General features: G+C 40.8%; 1 protein-coding gene across 4 annotated transcripts in view; it reads left to right on the top strand.

Annotated features, from left to right (window-relative positions):
* Nucleotides 1-718: 718 nt before the first annotated feature.
* Nucleotides 719-12,970, top strand: part of FBP2 (fructose-bisphosphatase 2) — a 73,131-nt gene continuing 60,879 nt past the window's right edge. For all 4 annotated transcript variants that reach the window (XM_045839826.1, XM_045839829.1, XM_045839825.1 and 1 more), the window contains exons 1-3: nucleotides 719-978; nucleotides 4,977-5,139; nucleotides 7,284-7,376. In XM_045839826.1, the coding sequence (XP_045695782.1) occupies nucleotides 809-978; nucleotides 4,977-5,139; nucleotides 7,284-7,376 (426 nt within the window). In that variant the 5' untranslated portion in view covers nucleotides 719-808. The remainder of the gene's footprint in view (nucleotides 979-4,976; nucleotides 5,140-7,283; nucleotides 7,377-12,970) is intronic.

The following is a 12,970-nucleotide window of genomic DNA, read 5'->3' on the forward strand; positions in this document are numbered from 1 at the left end:
CAGATTGGGGAATGGGCTGGTGATGAGGACTTTTGATTTTTCTTTATATACTTCTGCAATGTTTCCTTTTCAATAAGCTGTTTCCTCACAATTATTTTGTCATAAAAGTGCAAATCTAGAGAAACTGATAAAATAACCCTGGTGCTGTGCTAGGAATAGAATTTATTTCTTCCAGATTTGGTTATCTATTATGGATATCCATCCAGTTCTACATGTTTTTTTTGGGGGGGGGATAAAAAGCATCTTTCAACATGTATGAAAGAACCCTTCCTTGCTAAGAGGTCCCGGGATTGCCATTACTTTATCTTGTCACCTACACCCCAGATAAGACAACTGCCAATATGCTTTCTATAAACCACAGGGGAATTGGATTCTGCACTAGATAGATGCAAAGAATCCTTTCCAGTCCTTGAATAAGAAGATTTTATGGATTATTTCATAGTGGCTCCATTTCTCATCTCCCACTTATTACTAGATGGTTGCTTCTTAGGATCTTTAAAGAAAGCAGATCTATTTAGATCTGCAGATCTAAAGCAGATCTTTAAAGATCTATTTTCTCATGAAGAGAAAATAGATCTGTGTCTCTGGGCTTCCCAGTTCTATTTACAGCTTGCACTGTGCCTTGACAGCCTTCAGAAGAGTGTGCCAGAGAGAGATCCTTGCGGCTTGCCCAGTTACCTCAATCACGTGGGCTGGGCAATTTTCCTTAAAGGTCCTGGGCCAGCTCTGATATCAGGGAGCTACAGCTCTTAAGAGATAAACAAGACTTTCTGCAGGGAGAAAAAGATTTGAAAAATTACCTGCCACAATGACAGACAGAAGCCCCTTCGAAACGGACATGGTCACACTGACCCGCTATGTTATGGAAAAGGGGCGTCAGGCAAAAGGGACTGGAGAGCTCACACAGCTGCTAAACTCCATGCTGACAGCAATCAAAGCCATTTCTTCAGCTGTGCGCAAGGCGGGCCTGGCCAACCTGTGAGTCCTGGGAGCAGGTGTGGGTGCACAGAGCTGCCCTGACACATGGGGATAGGGTCCAGGTGGGGTGTGGGCAAAGCTGTAGGCACCTGTCAGAAAATCTGGTCAAAGCTCTTTGCCTAGGTGCCTTGGACAGAAGTTGCCTTTTAAGTTTCTGTCACATATGCTTTGATAAAGGGGACTTTGAATTGTTTCAAGAAAGAACAAAATACTTGGAGACATGCTATAGAGAAAAAAATATATATATATAATTTTTCCAGTTGCCATATATTATAATGATAACAAACTCAATGGTTTGTTACATTAACACATATTGAATGATGGTGAGTTTTGTATTTTCATTCTCACTGGCACAAAGAAAGAGCCAGGAGACTAGAGAGGTCTCCTTATGCCTTTTGCAGGAAGGAGCATTTTATTGTCCTGACCTTTGCCAATACATTAGGAGCTAGGAACCATTTACAAATGTAGGCCCCAGCCTACAAAACAGCTCTTTAATTTCTCCTCTGTGAACTCTTTTTTTTATCTTCTCTACTTGGTGGTCAGGAAGCTGGGAGAACAAAATGCACAGCGTTCTGTTCTCCACTTTGTTCTCTTTGGTGCCTTATACAAGCACAGGAGGCCAAGTTCAGGCTATGGCTGCTGATCAACAAGGCAAGTGTCCAGTTTAAGTTTGTAATAAAAAAAGGCAGACTTCTTTGGGCTTCCCTTTTCATTGCAGTAATTCCAGTGGAGTTCCTTTCAGAAGTTTAAAGGACTTTATTATTATTATTATTATTATTATTATTATTACTCCAAAATGAAGAAATAATGAAGATGAATATTTAAAATATTTATTATTAACAATTTAGTGCTTTTAACATAAAAATGTAATAGCATTATATGACAAGATATAATTATCACAAGATAATTACAGAATTATATGTACAAGGTTTGTGACCCAGTAATGGGATCCAGATTAAGATGCCTTACAATCAGCTTCTTCCCACTCCGTGTACTGCTATCATTTGGAGATAATGGCCCAGCTCTGCACTTAAGGACATTCATGAATGTGAGGTGCAGCCATTTGCCTCTGTCCTGCTTCTGCCAGACAATGAGCCCTGCTGAGTGACACTAAATAGTGACTTGGTCTCTGCCTGTATGTGGGCCCTGCTTTGCTTAGTGCTCTTTCCTGCTGACATCTCAGTATTATTGACCCGTCCTTTGGGCTCCTGCTCTGGGTAGGATGCTTGGCTGGGCAGCAGTTGCTGTGGTAGGGTTGTATCAATAAGCTGTGGAACAGACTCTATGGTAATTCATTGTTCAGATGAAGTGGACTCAGTCAAGAATTGGATAATTAAGGTGCTTATCCGACTCCACTTTTCCTTCCATGTGATCAAGGGCAATGATCTATTCTCTCTAGGACCTCAGTTTGTAAAATGGAGAAGATCCTAAGAGTCCCTCACTTGTAGGGTTGTTGTAAGTGTTAGCAATTCCATGTGATGATGATTTTGACAGTGGCAACCTAAATATTCAGTAAATGCTCTTTATTTCCACAGTTTAAAGCCCCATTCCAGGGAAATTTGCCAGTTGGCCGGTCGATGCTACAGACTGACCATAAGGTGGCAGGCGCAGCCTGTGGAAACAAGACGTCAGGATTCCACATTTTCCAGGGCGCTGAATTTCCCTGGGTCTGGCAGGGGCTCTACATTCTGCCGGTTCAGACAGCCTTCTTCCCTGTCTCCCCTCTAAAAGACACCCTAGAAGCAGGAGAAGCCCATTGGTTGGAAATCCTTCCTAGCAAGATGCTGAGATTGTTTTAAGAGGCCCCTGGTATTGCTTTTCAGAGATCAAAATGGTAGCACTCTGTCCAGGGGAATTCTGCTCAGGAGAATGGGATTTTCATGTGTACCTGCCACTTCCCAGTTAGGGAGCCTCAAGTCCCTCACTCTTTGCATCTTCTTTTTGCAAAGACATTTTTAGGCACACTCTCTATTAATGCAACTTAAAAGTGATGAGAAATTTTCATGTTTTCCTTCTTTTTCCTCCACTCTTTGCTGAAGGGAATGTTATAATGTCTCCCCTGAAAACCTCTCCATGGCTTTTATTGTCAAAATGTTTGCTTGAAAATGGTCAGGAAAGCTTTAGTGTAGTTAAAATGCTAGAAGGTATTTTCCTTGAGTAAAATGCCTCTTACCCATGCTCTAACTTGGAGCGGTAGGCAATCAGGCCTCCTTGGGAGTGTGCCTTCATTCTTTCTGGAAGGTCGGGTGTGGCTGTGGGTTTTTCACAGCAGGATGCCCAGTACCTTGAGGGAGGGTGAGGGGTCCTGTTGAAGGGGAGGTAAGGGTGTGGTTTGTGGGGTGGTGGGGGGCAGTTTGCAAGCACAAGATAGACGTATTTCTCAACTCTGCCCACCACAGGGCTTGGGAACTCCAGTTCTTCATTCTCCAGTGGCATCTGCTTCTAGAATCCACATTAAACAAGAGGTTGGGTTTGTGGTGCCTTTAAACTCCAATGCAAAATAACCCAGCTTTGTTGTTGCTATTGTTTGTTTATTTGCTTTGGTTTTGAACCAGGAACTACACTCTTTGGGGCCAGGCTACCAGTATTGTTTTACAAGGCAGCTGCCTCAGTACATCACATCTCAGCAGACACCAAGTCATGGGGCAGGGCTGTGGGGGAGGGAAGAGGCTGTCAGTCAGGGAAGAGAGTGGGAAATGACTTGCTCCCCCTGAGCGTAAATCTGAGGTTCTCAACCTGGGCCACCTGTTAGACCACCTGAGGATTCCTTCAACAAATAAATGGTGTTAAAAAGGGAGAAGATTACTGTTCCACTCTCCCTCTTTTTTGTCATTCAATGAACATATATTAAGCACCTCCTATGTCTCTGGATACTATGGAAATAAATATAGTAGCTCCACTTCTTGCCTCAGTGGGCAGATAATCTGGCAGAAGAAACATTCCCATGAACACATTGTGAGCCAATGTGGATGGGATAGCAGGGCTGTGTCTGGTGTGTGGTGGGAACATGAAGAGGGACCAGGGAAGCTTCCAGAGTGGGTTAGGGGACCCAGTAGGGAAAAGATGATGGTGTGCAGGGAGTATTTCTGTGGGGAGAAAGCCATGTGTGAAGATAAAAAGGAGAGGAGCAGCTTGCTGGGTGTCAGTGGCCACAGGACTTTTGCAGCTGTTGGACTGCAGAAGGCTTAAGTGGGTGGTGGTCATGTGGTTCTTGGAGAGAAGAGCACGGGGGGGGGGGGCGGGCAGTAAACCCAGGGGTTGATCCTAAGGCAGATGTGTGCCCAGTGGGTGGATGAGTCTGGAAGCTGAGACAGTACTGGTGTAGAAACAGGTATTGACAGTGGATCCTGTGTGGTCCCCTCCAACTGTGGGGACTTGGGAGCGCTGGGTGGACAAGTGATCTTCTATCAGGGTGGGAGGTGTGAAACCTGTGCATATTAATGCTCTAAAACACAAAGACTCTAGATAGAACTTTATAGTAATGCTCTTTCTGATATTGCTTGAAAAGGGAGTGAAAAACTAGATTAAATTAGTTAAGTCTGTCTCCAAATTTCCTTTTTATTCAAGTAACACCACCCTAAAGCAGGGCAATTTTCAATTCAGCCAAGCAGGCCACTATTTGAGGATGAATAACAAATATTGAAACTCTAGGGCTGGAAACTCTCGGTTCTTTATTTTTTTGGAGTCATTAATCATAGCACTGTGCTTCAGGCAGGTTTGTAATTTACAACAGTAAGACTGAATTCTGGTTAGCATGTTGGGAGAACAGCGGACTAGGATAATATCCTGGAGGTGTAAAAGAAGCCAGGATGAGAATCACTGCTGTGGGACAGGGCATACTTGGTCTGTGATTATAACTTAGAGACTCAGGAGCCATGAAGGGAAAGGAGATACGCTGGTGGTGTGTTAGTGTCTGGACTTATTTGTTGGAGTTCAGGATCTCTTGGTGATGTCTAGTGATATCACTAAACACAATTTTTTTTTTTTTATCTTCTTAGGTATGGGATTGCGGGAAGCGTGAATGTGACGGGGGATGAGGTGAAGAAACTGGACGTGTTATCCAATTCCCTGGTAATCAACATGCTCCAGTCCTCCTACAGCACCTGTGTACTGGTCTCAGAAGAAAATAAAGAGGCAATTATCACCGCTAAGGACAAGAGGGTGCGTAAGGGAGGCTGGATGTAGTTCCGGTCATCACCACTAGATGGTGATACTGAGTTGAGAAGACAATTGCCTTGCATTTCTTTTGTTTCTGTGATTTTCCGCCACTGCTTAATTTTGTTTTCCAGAAACAAATGCATACTTCTTTACTTAGAAGTCTTACGCTAGCTGGTAAAAACAAACAAACAAACAAACAAACAAAACAACAAAACAAAACAAAACAAAACAACTCCATAGCTAGCAGTGCAGTGATTCATTCAGGAAATAAATCAGACTGATTTACCAGAATGCCTCAGTGAGTAGGGTACTTGGATTTTCTTACTTGCCGGTCTGGAACAAGTGCTGGCATTTTGGGGAAACTTGAAAATCAGTAAGTTCAGTAAAGAGTTGAGTTCCTGGGAAGAGTCGTACTATATAGCCTCTTACTTTTTCCCTCCCCACTTCTATTCACAAGCCACACCCCCACACACTTCCTCTCAAGGAGAACATGGTTTCAGCAGAGGTTTCTATATTCCCAACACATTGTCAGACTAATACAGAAAAGAAAACATAAAGATGGTGGCTCTCTTCCATTAGTACAATGGTCAACTTGGTTAGTGCAGGGCATGGCTGGGAGGGTCAATATTCACTCTGGTTTTGTGAACAGTTTACTAAAGAAAGAGGGTTTTTTGGTGGTTGAAACATTCAATCATGTTCTTCTGCTTATACAGTAGTATAAAATACGTACTGGGACTATTGTCCCTTGATTTATATATTGGATGTTGGAGACAAAGTGCCATTTCTTTATGATGAACAGGTAGTATGGAAAAGGTAAAGCCAAATTTACTAAGCACCTACCATATGTCAGGGACCATGCAAAGCACTTTACTCCTCTTGTCTCACATAACTGAAGCTAAATCATACCTATTCTTTTCAACTTTCAATTTCCACTGATATGACCCTCAAGTCTCTCTCCAATATGATCTACCATTTTCTTTCCCAGCTGGCCTGAGCTACACAGGTCTTCATGCTAGTTCTTGAATACTCCATGCCCACTCCCATATAAATTTCTTAAACACTTTCCAACATATGCTAGATGCCCAACAAATCTGTTGAATGAATACATGAATGAAATGACAGGCTAAGCTGGATTATCAGCAAGGAGAATGGGAAATATCCAAGTTTATGAGTTACCCCACTCATTTGTGCCCTTTCCTTCCCATCCTTGCCCACCCCAGTTGAACACAGTGATGAAAAAGGAAATAAAATTCAACTTAATCTAGGGAAAAGTAATTTTAGTGACAGTAGAAGTGACTCCCATTTTACTTCAAGGGTTTTTTTTTTTTTTACCATATTTAATTAGCTAGGATACTCCAATCCCTATTACTAAGGCTCTCATAGGGCCTTGCACAAAGGAGGCCCATAAAAGTATCTGGTGATTTCTCTCCATGAAGTGTTGGCTGGAGTTGTCTGTGACAGCCAGCCCGCAGCAATGTGGGGGAGCCTGCTCTGTCTTCTGGTCTTCATGTCAGATATGTGGGTTGGGTACAGCAAAATGCAGAAGAGTATTTTTATTTTATCTATGCATACCAGCTATTTATATATACTAGCTGTCTTAATAGGATGGACCCAAAGGCCCTGGGATATTGCTCTGAAATTTTCTTTTTTTTTTTTTTTTCAGAATGCTCCAAAATGAGAAAAAAAAGCCTATCTAGGAAAAGGGTCAGAAAGAATTATCAATAAGTCCACAACTGACATTACTATGAATGTGGGTGGAGTGAGTCTAAGTTTATCTTCAGTTTTCCCACCTCTTCCCTGCAAAATGCCCTTTTTAGACCTTGTTACTTTTCACCCCCTCAGCAGCTCTAAGTCCCCATGGACCCAAGTAGGAGGGGATGGTAGAGCCAGAGGAGGTAGAAAGAAAGCTTTTTGGAGGTGGAGCGAGGTCCATTGCCCTCTATAGCCATAAATAATCTGTCATTGGCAGATAGGCCCTGACCTGCACAATTCATATATGCTGATACACTTCACCCTCCTTAAGTAATCGTATTTTTAAAATAAGAATATCCCTTTTTCCTCAGTCACTTTTTGGTGTTGCATTGTCTGCTCCTCACAGTTACATAGACTGTGTTGATCTGAAGTGGGTCTTCCTTCTGTGCATTTAGGGGAAATATGTGGTCTGCTTTGACCCACTGGATGGATCTTCCAACATCGACTGTCTGGCTTCCATTGGAACCATATTTGCCATCTACAGAAAGGTGAGTAGACAGTCTGATTTCTAATACTTTGTTTCTCTGGTTTCTCCAAAACCAGAGATTTTGGAGAAAGTTCCTGGCCTGGGAGCCACAAGTCTGGAGTTCTAACCTCTGTCTTTCCACTAAGCAGGCAGGCCACTGTAGGCAAATTGTGAACCTCACTTTGCCTCAGACTCCTTACTGGAGAAACTGAATTGATAAATTTCCCTCTGCCTTCTTCACTGCATTCATGGGAAGGTAAAGTGAGAGGACAGATGGGGCATTGTATTGAGAACCTGGATGAGACAAAATGTCAGACATGGTATTAGGTTCCAGGTGGCATCTGTTTCTTCTTTATGGATCTCAGATCTGACTGCATTACTCTTCTATCACTGCCATAACAATTTACACACATTTAGAGCTGAAAATGATATCCACTGATGATTTAGTTCTATAGGTCAGAAGTCTGGCAGGAGTGGCTAGGTTCTCTGCTCAGAGTCTCTTAAGACCAAAATCTGGGTGTCAGCCAGCCTTGCCACTTATTGAGAGGTGGTGCTATGTGTGTAGAATTAACTTCCAGGCTTATTTAGGTTGTTGGCAGATTTCAGTTCTAGTCTGTTGTAGGATGGAAGTCCTTGTTTCCTGGTTGGCTGATGCTGGGGGTCATTCTCAGTTTCTAGAGGCTTCCTGCATTTTCTGGCTTGTGACTGCTATATTATTAAGTCCAGCAAAGGCAAAATAAGTCTTTTTCACATGTACAGTCTCTTTGACACCCCCACTTTGCCCAATTGCTTTGCCTCAAGCCACATAAAGAGTTATCTGCTTCCAAGTGTTCGTCCACCTCACTAGATTTGGGCTCACTGAATAATCCAGAATAAACCACCTCTTTTAAATACGTAACTAGTTATATTAGCCAAGTCCCTCTTGCCATGTAATGCAAAATAGTCACAGATTCTGGGAATTAGGACATCTTTGGGGACATTCCATTTATCCCACATACCTAACAATATACACAGGATCATGTGGGTTGGTTTGTAACTATTCAGAAACTTCACAACCAAACACATAATCCACACTCTTCCTCAACTTGAGGATCAGGCCTTGCTCCAGTCAGAAAGGCTGGCTTTTGCCCTTGTGGCTTTAGGGCAGAAAGAGGCCAGGATTTTTCAGTTGGGTAATTTGCCCTCTGACTGGTTTTTGAGGCCCATCTCTCTGGCTCTACAGTATGCATTCTTTCCACTAAACTACTTGTGCTCAAACAAATATGAGGGAGGATTGGGTATGCCTCATGTTATCTAATGTGCCATCTGTACATGTTGATAATGCAATAGATATTTCTGCTTATCTGAATGTTGTCCAAAAAAGGTGGGGGGGGCAGTAATTTGATCTTTCAGGGCAGAAACTTAGCAGAAAACAAACTTTAGCAGAATGTTTGAATTAGCCTAAACTTTCTTTCTGAGAAGAAAAACAAGGAGCAGGTAAGTGGTCTATTCCTCCTGTGTTACAGAACAAAATGGAAGCCAAACCGACTTGGGCTAGAGGAAGATGTTGCTTTCCCAGTTGGTATGTCTTCTCTCTCTCTCCCTCTCCCTTTCCCTCTCCCTCTCTCTCTCATCACTCTCTTCTTTTCTTTCTTTCTTGAATATAGACAAGGAGACTTTGGTTGGGGGATTAGGAGAGAAAGATATATTTTCTATGGTATCTGAGAAAGTTAAAGCTGAGATGAGGTTTCAAATTTAAGCAAAAATGAGTTAAGTGAGTAGAAGAGCTTTGTTTCTCCCTTTGAGGTACAACTTACAGATAAAAATAAAGAGATAGCTGATGTGATATTTATGGGACTGTGAAAAAAGACAACCAGTTGTGTCTTTGAAGTAATTAATATTGGTGTTTTTATTATGGTTATTGCTCTTGACTGCTGAGCCTGAGTCAGCCACTGCTCTTCCCACCTATAAGCACAGTGCTCCTGGGTCAGTTCTCACCTCAGCCCCAGAGGCAGCTACACATATTATTGTACTGATTTTTTTTAAAAAAATAGTGAACAAATGAAAACACAGAGTAGGTAACTAACTTGACTAAAGTCATCAGTCAGGCCAGGAATTCAAAGGGACATCCTAACTTCACCATCACAGCTTTTAATAGCTCCCTCCCCTGGTTTTATTGAATTGTAATTGACATATCACATTGTATTAGTTTTAGGTGTATAACATAATGATTTGGTATATGTATTATTGTGAAATGATAAACACAATAAGTTTATTTCACATCTGTCACCTTATATAGTCACAATTTTTTTCTTGTGATGAATATTTTTAAGATATACTCTCATTAGCAACTTTCAAATACACAATACTACATTATAAACTATGGTCACCATGCTGTACATTACATCCTCAGAATTTACTTATAACTGTAAGTTTGTACCTTTTGATCAACTTTACCCACTTCTGCCCCCCCCCCCACCACCAATCTCTTGCCTCTGGCAACCACCAACCTGCTATCTGTTTTTATGAGTTCTTTTTTTATATATAGAATCAACACGTAAGTGAGTTCATATGGTATTTGTCTTCCTCTTACTGACTTATTTCACTTAGCACAATGCCTTCAAGGTCCATTCATGTTGCTCAAATGGTAGAATTTTCTTACTTTTTTATGGCTGAATAACATTCCATTGTATATATACACCATATTTCTTTGTCAATTCATCTATCTATAGAAACTTAGGTTGTTCCATATCTTGACTCTTGTGAATAATGCTGCAATGAACATGGGAATGCAGATATATCTTCATGATAGTGATTTAATTTCCTTTAGATAAATACCCAGAAGGGGAATTTCTAGATTATATAATAATTCTATTTTTAATTTTTTTGAAGAACCTCCATACTATTTCCATAGTGACTGTACCAACTTACATTCCCATCAATGGTGCACAAAGATTTCCTTTTCTCCACATCCTTTCCAACACTTGCTATCTCTTGTCTTATTGATGATATCCATTCTAACAAATATGAGATGATATTTCATTGTGGTTTTGATTTACATTTCTCTGATAATTGGTATTTTAAGCATCTTTTCATTTACTTGTTAGTGCTTTATATATCTTCTTTGGAAAATGTCTATTCAATTCCTCTGTCCATTTTTTAATCATATTGGTTTTTTTGCTACTGAGTTATATGAGTTCTTTTTATATTTTGAATATTAAACCCTTATCTTATGTATGATGTCTTAATAGCTTCTTAAGGCCAACTGTTTTAAAAACAAAGAGAAATAATGAGGAAAGCTGTGCATGTGCAGGGGCAGGGGAGTATATGGGATACCTCTGTATCTTCATCTCAATTTTTCTGTGAATCTAAAACTGTTCTAAAGATATACAGTATTTAAAAAAAGGGTGGAATATTATTATACATATTATAGGATATTCACACTTGAATTTAGATGATTTTGAACATAGAAATTTTGTCTTAAAGTTAAGTATAGGCTTTGAAAGCTAGTCCAAATAACCATAGACTATCTCTGAAAGTATTTCTAAAGAAGAGGAGAAAATTTAAGAAAATAATAAATCTTTTAAAGATGGAAATTATGAAAACAAGAAATGAACAGACAATTTTGTGATGCTTCAGCAATGCCTAGTAAAAGAGCAGCTTGCTTTAGAGATTGCGTGGGGCTGTCACAGCATCTTAGAAATCTGTCAGCACCAGGGTGATGCACATTTCTGACAAGGGCTTCTGGGATTCTCTGATAAGCACCAAGATAGAAGTTTCAGGATAGCCAGAGAATTGTCAGAGTTATCTTCTTCCCCTTTTCTCTAAGGAGAAATGCTGAACACCAAATAGGACATCACGTACTGTTTTCAGCCCTCTGCCATGTAATTACCTTTTTCTTGAAATTGACATTTTCTGTTTCCAGCAAAGTCATGAATTATATAAAATGAAAACTCTCTTGCTACAAAACATCCATAAGTGCTGAATAAAATATATCATCCATGCCTTTACATGCATAGCAGAGCTCATTGAAATGAACAAGCAATAAACACAAGATAAGGGTCAAGAACCAGAATCACAGGAAACAAAACCAGAGTGCTAAGGAGAATACTGATGCTGGAGTTGTCCTGACGGGAAGAGTGGGCATTTTAAGCTGATTAGCTAAGGATGTGTGTTTTAACACCCTTACAGGGTCAGGGGACCTCTTTCCTCTGTATTATGGTTAACTTTTCCCCTAAATTCTACTCTTTTATTGACATAAGGGTAGATAGACAAATGATACACAAAAGAGAGTCCAGAAATAAACCCACACATGTATGGCCACATGACTTATGAAAAGATAACACTGAAGTTCAATTTGTACAGGATGATATTTTTAATAAATGATGCCATGCCAACTGTATATATGTATGAGAAAAAAATTAACCTTGAGCCCTACCTTGTACCACATACAAAGATTCATTAAAGAAATATCAGAGACTTAATTGTAAAATGTAAAACTCTTAGGGAAAAAAAAACAGGAGAATATCTTCATGCCATTGGAGAAATTAAGATTTCTTAAAGAGGATACAAAAATCACTAGCCATGAAAGCAAAGGCTAATGAACTGGACTTAAGAATTTTTGTTCATCAAAAGAAAAGATTAAGAGAGTGAAAAGGCGATGTCCAGACAAGATGGAGGCATAGGTATATACACTTTGCTACCTCACACAACCAAAAGAAGGAAAACAACAAATTTAAAAACAAAACATAACCAGACCTGCCAGAAAATCGAACTGTATGGAAGTCTGACAACAAAGGAGTTAATGAAGAAACATTCATCCAAACCAATAGGAGGGGCGGAGACAAATAGCTGGGATGGAAAGGACCTGTGACAAGGCAGTGGCTAGAAGAACAGGGTGGGCAAGGTGGAAACTGGCGGAGTGGGCAGTCCACATTTGCATGCAGATAAACCAGGAGGAACAACTGGGGAGTGAGACAGCTCAGCAACTGAGCATTCCAGTGTGGGGAAATAAAGCCTCAAATCCTATGGCTGAAGAAACCTGTGGGGGTTGCTGCAGTGGGAGAAACTCCCAGCCTCACAGGAGGGTTTGTTGGAGACACCCACAGGGTCCTAGAACATACACAAACCCACCCACCTGGGAATTAGCACCAGAAGGGCTCAATTTGCTTATAGGAAGAGGAGGAAGGGACTGAAAGCCTGCCGAGAGCTCAGCGAGTGGCATTGTTCCCTCTCAGACCACTCCTCCACATAGAGAGCTGCACACAACACCTAGGTTGCCCCACCCTGGAAAATACCTGAGGCTCTGCCCCTTACTACGTAACAGCTATGAGGAGACAAAATATATGGCCCAAATGAAAGAACAGATCAAAGCTCCAGAAGAAATACAAGTAAGTGATGAACAGATAGGCAACCTATCAGATACACAGTTCAAAACACTGGTAATCAGGATGCTCACAGATATGGTTAAGTATGGTCGCAAAATAGAGGAAAAAGTGAAGGCTGTGAAAGTGAAATAAAGGAAACTGTACAGGGAACTAACAGTGAAGGGAAGTCAACCGGAACTCAAATCAATGGTTTGGGGCAGAAGGAAGAAACAAACATTCAACCAGAACAGAATAAAGGAAGAAGTATTAA

This window comes from Phyllostomus hastatus, unplaced genomic scaffold (assembly GCF_019186645.2).
Source record: "Phyllostomus hastatus isolate PE091 unplaced genomic scaffold, TTU_PhHast_1.1 phas_contig_312, whole genome shotgun sequence".
In the NCBI taxonomy this organism is placed as follows: Eukaryota; Metazoa; Chordata; class Mammalia; order Chiroptera; family Phyllostomidae; genus Phyllostomus; species Phyllostomus hastatus.